This window comes from Myotis brandtii, unplaced genomic scaffold (genome assembly GCF_000412655.1).
Source record: "Myotis brandtii unplaced genomic scaffold, ASM41265v1 scaffold1408, whole genome shotgun sequence".
NCBI classification, from domain to species: Eukaryota; Metazoa; Chordata; class Mammalia; order Chiroptera; family Vespertilionidae; genus Myotis; species Myotis brandtii.
In genome coordinates, this window is record NW_005355029.1 from 259,742 (window position 1) to 267,380 (window position 7,639).

Sequence of the window (7,639 nt, forward strand, 5' to 3'; positions counted from 1 at the left end):
CTCCTCTGTCCCAGCCCCCTGGCTTCGCGGGCCAGACGCACAGCTAGAGGGCGGAGGGGCGCAGACCCCTGCCCCGGCCTCCCTGCCTGGAGGGGGGAGAGGTGGAGGAGGGAGAGAATCGGGGACGGCCATGTGGCACGAACTGCCTGTCCCCAGGCAACTATGACAAAAACGCGACAGCAGTGGAGTGCGGGCAGGAATGCTGCCCCAGGAACGGGGTTTCCCACAGATGCCCCTGCGGACTCCAGGGCACGGCTGGCCTCTCCCTCGGACTCATGCTGCTGGGCACCCAGTGGCTAGCCCAGGCCTCCCACATGTCCCCCGCGTGCCCCTCAACATCCAGAAACCCAGGAGCCCCTCCTGCAGGAGGAGACTCACCCACGAGGGGCACAGGCCTAAGGATGCCCCCAGCACAGAGGACACTCAGGCGGCCTGAGAGAGGGCACCTGTCAGCCGGACAAGGTGGGCTGGGGTGCCACTGTGCCCTGAGCCTCAGTGACATGCGGTTATAAACACCCACCTCACTGACCGCGGTGAAGGACAGACTCTCAACACCTGTTATCTACAGTGGTGGTGATGGTGGTGATGGTGGTGGTGATGGTGGTGCTGGTGGTGATGGTGGTGATGGTGATGGTGATGGTGGTGATGATGGTGATGGTGGTGATGGTGGTGGTGGTGATGGTGATGGTGGTGATGGTGATGGTGGTGATGGTGATGGTGGTGATGGTGATGGTGGTGATGGTGATGGTGGTGATGGTGATGGTGGTGATGGTGATGGTGGTGATGGTGATGGTGGTGATGGTGATGGTGGTGATGGTGATGGTGGTGATGGTGATGGTGGTGATGGTGATGGTGGTGATGGTGATGGTGGTGATGGTGATGGTGGTGATGGTGATGGTGGTGATGGTGATGGTGGTGATGGTGATGGTGGTGATGGTGATGGTGGTGATGGTGATGGTGGTGATGGTGATGGTGGTGATGGTGATGGTGGTGATGGTGATGGTGGTGATGGTGATGGTGGTGATGGTGATGGTGGTGATGGTGATGGTGGTGATGGTGATGGTGGTGATGGTGATGGTGGTGATGGTGATGGTGGTGATGGTGATGGTGGTGATGGTGATGGTGGTGATGGTGATGGTGGTGATGGTGATGGTGGTGATGGTGATGGTGGTGATGGTGATGGTGGTGATGGTGATGGTGGTGATGGTGATGGTGGTGATGGTGATGGTGGTGATGGTGATGGTGGTGATGGTGATGGTGGTGATGGTGATGGTGGTGATGGTGATGGTGGTGATGGTGATGGTGGTGATGGTGATGGTGGTGATGGTGATGGTGGTGATGGTGATGGTGGTGATGGTGATGGTGGTGATGGTGATGGTGGTGATGGTGATGGTGGTGATGGTGATGGTGGTGATGGTGATGGTGGTGATGGTGATGGTGGTGATGGTGATGGTGGTGATGGTGATGGTGGTGATGGTGATGGTGGTGATGGTGATGGTGGTGATGGTGATGGTGGTGATGGTGATGGTGGTGATGGTGATGGTGGTGATGGTGATGGTGGTGATGGTGATGGTGGTGATGGTGATGGTGGTGATGGTGATGGTGGTGATGGTGATGGTGGTGATGGTGATGGTGGTGATGGTGATGGTGGTGATGGTGATGGTGGTGATGGTGATGGTGGTGATGGTGATGGTGGTGATGGTGATGGTGGTGATGGTGATGGTGGTGATGGTGATGGTGGTGATGGTGATGGTGGTGGTGATGGTGATAGTGATGATGGTGATGATGGTGATGGTGGCGATGATGGTGATGGTGGTGATGGTGGTGGTGGTGATGATATAATAGTGATGATGATGGTGGTGGTGGTGATGGTGATGGTGGTGATGGTGATGGTGATGGTGATAATGATGGTGGTGATGGTGATGGTGATGGTGATAATGATGGTGGTGATGGTGATGGTGATGGTGATAATGATGGTGGTGATGGTGATGGTGATGGTGATAATGATGGTGGTGATGGTGATGGTGATAATGATGGTGGTGATGGTGATGGTGATGGTGATGGTGATGGGGATGAAGATGGTGGTGGTGATGGTGGTGGTAGTAGTATTGCACTCTTCAATGAGTACAGGGAAGGAGGACTATGGGAGGGTCAGCACACTCTACCTCCAACCCCAGACTGCCCATGACCCCTCACTCCTAGACCCATCTAGCCTTTCTGGGCCTCAGTTTCTCCATCAGGAGGGTAGCCCGGGCACCACCTCCTGTGTCTACCTCTGATCTGGGCTCCTCCCTCCCTGCCTTGCTGCCAGTGCCCTGCCGATGGCATCTCCACCTCAGCCTGCTTCCCGCGGAGGCAGGGTCAGCCCTCGGACAACATGCCGCCGCCTGATGCTGTTAGAGACCCACACACGGGCCTGCCTGGGGGGAGTGGACAGAGGAGGCACAGGGAGCCTTCCATTGCTGCCGGACACAGTCCTCCCGGGTCAGCAGCTTCCCCTGTCCCTCAGGTCTTTCCAGGTGTGGAGGCTCAGGGAGGGGTCCCAACCTGCTCATGTCCACGCGGCTGCTAAGTGGTGGGGCCACGGTGGACACAGAATCGATGCCACACCACAGAGCTGCTCACTGTTCTGGAAACAACTTCTCCCCAGAGGGGCAGGCACGGGCCTGCCCTGCACCACGTGCTTCCCTGTTCCACGGACGACCGCCCGCCCTCTGGCCTCTCCACCAGAGGAAGGGAGACCCAGCCCGGCCACCCAGCCCCAGCCATCCCAGTCCCGCCGGTCACGACAAAGGCATTTCTTTTGAACAACAATTTTAACTCTGACCCCGGCAGGTCCGCCCGCTGGTGGAATGCAGGCACGCTTGCCCGGGGCCCCGAGACTCGAAAGCTCAGTGCGAAGGCCCATCCGTCTCCCGTGCAGAATGACAGCGGAGGGCGGCCCGAAACCCCCGGGGAAGGAGACCCGCCCCCAAGGCTGATGGGATGCTTCCCCCCCTCCCCAGCTTCAGAAAGTTTCCTCTGTGGTGAGACAGCAGGTGAGGCTGGGGTGGGACCCAGGCCATGTGCTCGCTCCGAGCGGGCGTCTAGGAGGCCAGCTGTGATCCTAGTGGCTTTGCAGGGCGTCTGCCGGCACCTCCACCCCCCTAAGGTGCACTCACCCAGGACCCACCACCTGGGACCAGGGGACTTCTCAGCCTCCTGCTGGAGAAGTGGAACATTTGTCACGCTCCTGCTGGACGGGCACTTCACAGCCCGGGAGCCAGAGGCCCAGCCAGGCGGGAGGGTCTCGGTCCCTGGCTCAGGACACCCCAGCCCAGCCTCTACCACGGAATTCTGAGTTCTAACCACTTGGCTCCCACGTAAGATTCAGGTGAACAAAGGGTCCTGAAGCTTAAAAGAAAGGAGACGGTGGGTGCGCCAGCCCGTGCAGGGCGCCCGCCAGGAGCCTGGAGGAGGGCCTCCCTCTGGGAGCTGTGGGGGGAAGACAGGGAACACTCTAGGGAACCCAGAATCGGAGCAAACGTTTCGGGAGGCAGCCCCCTCCCTGGCGACACCACCGATGCCCCTCCCCAGCTCCTGCCCAGCTCGGTGCTAAGCAAACACATGGGACCCACTATTTCACAGCATCAAATTGCCCACATAAGGGCCTGAGGCCGAAACGGCAGGTCCTGCAGACACACCCTGGGGACACGCCCTGCGGACACGCCCTGGGGACAGGCCCTGGGGACACGCCCTGCGGACACGCCCTGCGGGGCACACTGTCACTTTCCTGCCTGCAGCACAGCCGGGCTATTCTTAGTGCCCAGGGACCAGAATTAACTCAGAGGAAGTGCCAGCTGCCTCGCTGGTTTGGGAACTTCTCTAAATATAAGGCTCCAGCCACAAAAATCCCACAGCCAAGCAGGGCTCGGCAGCCTGGCGGGAAACAAGGGCTCGCACACCCCCGGGGCCAGGTGCCTCCAGGCACAGGAACTGTCCCCAAACCCCACCCCTGGAGGAAGGAGGCCTCAGGACAGACAGAGAGCGAGCAGGTGAGCAGGTGAGCAGGTGAGCAGGTGGGCAGGTGAGCAGGCGCAAGACAGGAGAACGCTGTCCACGGGCAGCACCCTGGGGCGCTCGAGCCGTTCCTGGTGCGGCCGTGGTGGGCACTCAGTGTCCCCTGCCACGTGCACGAACGAGGAGCTCCCCACGGGCCCCGACCCCGAGCCGAACCCCCCCTCCCCATCGTGACAGACCAGCCACACCCGTCCCTCTTTCCCGAGAGGGGCACCCCCTCCAGGCTCACACCTGGCCGAGCTCACAAGGCTCCCCGTCCTCCAACCACAGCCCCTCGCCGGAAACTGCCCCTCCCAGGCTGGCCTTCGCAAGACAACCAAGCCCCAGGGGCAGGTGGCGGCAAGCACGGACAGGCCCAGGGAGGAGAGGGCAGAAGAGGCCAGTCTCCCAGCAACCTCTCCTCTTGCTCACCTCCCTCCTGATGGCAGGGATTCCTGTCCTGGGCATGCCCACCCTGCCAGGTTCTCCCGGGCACCTTCAGCTACATGCCCACCCGGGACTCTGGGGCACCCTCAGCTACGTACCCACCCTGCCCGGTTCTCCGGGGCACCCTCAGCTACGTACCCACCCTGCCCGGTTCTCTGGGGCACCCTCAGCTACGTGCCCACCCTGCCCGGTTCTCCGGGGCCCCCTCAGCTACGTGCCCACCCTGCCCGGTTCTCCGGGGCCACCCGACCAGCTCAGAAAAGCACCTGTGTGACCGCAGGCCCCCTTTGAACAAGCTCCCCACACCCCCTCCACACCCACCAGCTCGCAGGCCCTGCCCACAGGGAGCTGGGAAGTCGCCCCCGCCCCCACGCCCAGGCTCAGGTCCGGCCGGGGCCGCGCAGCCACTCACCATGAGGATGCGGCGGTAGCTGTCCCGGTCGATGCCCCAGAGCTTGAGGTCGGTCTTGGCTTTCACGGTGGCCGCCCTGGGGGTGCCGTAGATGAGTGCCAGCTCCCCGAAGCTGCCGCCCTCGCTGATGTTGGTCACCCACTCCCCGTTCACGTACACCTGGGGCAGCAAGAGGAAGGTCACGGGACGCGTGGGGTCAGGGACCACATGGCCGCCACCGGGGGCCCTGGCTGGTGGGTGGAACGCCGTGCTCTCCTCCCAGCCCTGCTCAATCCCCCGAGGCAGGTGGCCTCTGGTCAGGCTGAGAGGATGGCCTGGGGCTGGAGGTGGGCACCGCCCGGCGGATCTCCACCCCGTTCCCCGTGGACTGGAGATGGGCCTCGCTGGCCTCGGTTTCCCTGACTGCACCCCGATGAGTCCCTCCCGCTCAGCACGTCCATAGGCAGGCTCCCGCCTCTTCATTCATCAACTGCCTCCTCTTCCCGCCCCGGGAGCCCCCCTCCCCCACCGCAGCCTGGGTCTCTCCCCGCTGTCCTCCCTGCCGTCAATGGGCCCCGCCAGGCCCCGCCAGAGGCCAGACAAGATTCCCTTTCAGCCGCGAGGGCGGCTGCACCGCGTTCCCCGTGCCCTGATCCCACTGTGCCCTGGCGCAGGCCCCGCATCCGAGCCAGCACAGCGTGGACTGTGGGTTACGCAGAGCGGCCCGCCCACGGCACAAAGCAGCTTTATTCCTTCCCTCCCGTGTCAATGGGCACGAAGAATGGCCCCCATTGGGGACGTGGGCGCGGCCTGGGGGGACTGGGCTGCCCTGAGTCATGGAAGCCATTCTTGTCACAATCAACGCGTCATTATCTTGGTGATAAGCAGTGCCCAGAGCTGCCCAGCGGAGGGAATGCCGGCAGGTGACAACGCCGCGCAGCAGGAGGGGACAGGGACGAGCCGGGAAACGCAAGCAGAGCTTCCTGCGGAGTCTGTGCGTCTGTCCCAAGAGCCCGACCAGGGGAGCCTTCCGCCTCCACCCGGGACCCGCCCCTGCTCCCAGCCTCCCTCAGCCCCCAGCGCCCTCCGCCCAGAGAGGTGTCGGGTCACGGCAAGAAGAAACACCAGCCACATGACAGGGCCTGAGGGAGCCGGCCCAGGCTGCCCTGTCCTCCCGGAGGCAGCTGAGGACGAGGGCCCATCCGGGGCTCCAGGGCAGGAGGGACAGCAGACAGCACACTCTCCTGTCTTCTCGGAGAGCCCAGAGCCCGTTTCAGGGGGAGGGGGGGCGCTGATGACAAGTCAGGGTGCAGCCCGGCGCTGGCACCTCGGGCCCCTCTCAGCTGGTCTTCCCGATGCCCACGCTCCCCGGAAAACCCGACCCGGAGCTGCACCCCGCAAACTCCAACGCGCACGAACCCCGGGTGTGCGGCTCCTCGTTCCCACCGCTCAGGTCACAGTGCGGGGTCTCCCGGAGCCCCTGCCAGGGACAGGTCCGTTAGGACCCTGGTGCATTAAGGGATCGCGCAGCAAATCCTCCGCTGCCCCCGTGTCGCAGGTCCAGCCCCCTCGTCTTCTCGGCCACACAGCGGGACCGGCCTGGGGGGATGGCTGGTTCCGGTTCGGGCTGGGACCCAGAACGCTGACACGAACGCCGCATGGGCTCCCACACCCCCCCGCCCCGCAGGGAAATTCCGGGGGTGGCCTTTGCCGCCTCCCAGAGCGTCACGTGGGTTTCGCTAGGTTGTCCCCGAAGGCCCTCGGGCCAGCTCCCTCGCGCTGTCCCCGCAGAAGCCCCAGCGAGTCTGATGGCACCGAGTCGTGAGGGAGACGCAGCTCAGGGGCCTGGGAGGGGTGGCTTCTCCCCTCACACCCAGGACCCAGGCAGCCACGCCCGGAACGGCTGCTGGGCAGGCCGGACGCCCCGTCACCCACCACACGGCACAGGGACCCAGCACAGGGGTGTCACAGCAGAGCCAGCATGACGGCTGCACCCCCAACTCTCCCAGGGCACATCCCTAACGGGGGGGGGGGGCAAGGCTGGTGCGGCAGGCAGGACGGGGACCTGGGCCCCGCGGGTGGACACCCAGAGCCCAGGACTGCACGCCCCGCGAGGAGTCAGAGGAAGGCATTGTGCGACCGGACGCCGGCCCAGCACAAAAGGCCGTCTCTCCCGGACAGTGGCCTCTGTCCCCTCGGCGTCCGGCCCTGCCCCAGCTGGCACGCACAGGGCTGCTGCTTGCTTTGTTTCATTTTGTTGTTTTCTTCTTCTACTTTTAGAAGAAAAATGGTGGGAGGCCCCACTCGGCCACATTTACGCTATCGCCGTTGACTGTGGCTTCTCTGGTCAAACCCAGAGCCCCCGCCCGGCCGTCTGCGTCCTTTCGTTCGTTCATCCCTTCATTCCTTCATTCATCCGTCCGTTAGTGCACACGGCAGCCCGAGCGCTGAGGCCCGGAGCCCCGTGCGCTTGGGGCCAGCAGCAGAAGGCAGGCGATGCCAGTTCCCGGGACACACTGCCCACCCAGGAGACAGGCTGTGGGCAAAGGATGGTACGAACACACGCGTACACACGAGCCAGGAGAGAACGGGGCAGAGGCTCCGGAAGGTCTTGCACAGGCTGTGGAGAGAGGGTCTGAGCAGAGGGCCAGGACACAGGCCTTGGATGCAGCCACACCATGTGGGGAGATGCCCGTGGGCAGGGAGAGCGTGGACGTTCCTCCGGGAGCCACGTGAGCCACGGGCGGCCCACGGGGCCCGCCA

At 63.5% G+C, this 7,639-nt stretch overlaps 1 protein-coding gene across 1 annotated transcript in view; it reads right to left on the reverse strand.

Annotated features, from left to right (window-relative positions):
- The window catches only part of PRKAR1B (protein kinase, cAMP-dependent, regulatory, type I, beta), a 71,380-nt gene that overhangs the window by 28,492 nt on the left and 35,249 nt on the right, over positions 1–7,639 (reverse strand). Inside the window, exon 8 of the mRNA XM_014535266.1 lies at positions 4,898–5,056. Within this exon, the coding sequence (XP_014390752.1) occupies positions 4,898–5,056 (159 nt within the window). The remainder of the gene's footprint in view (positions 1–4,897; positions 5,057–7,639) is intronic.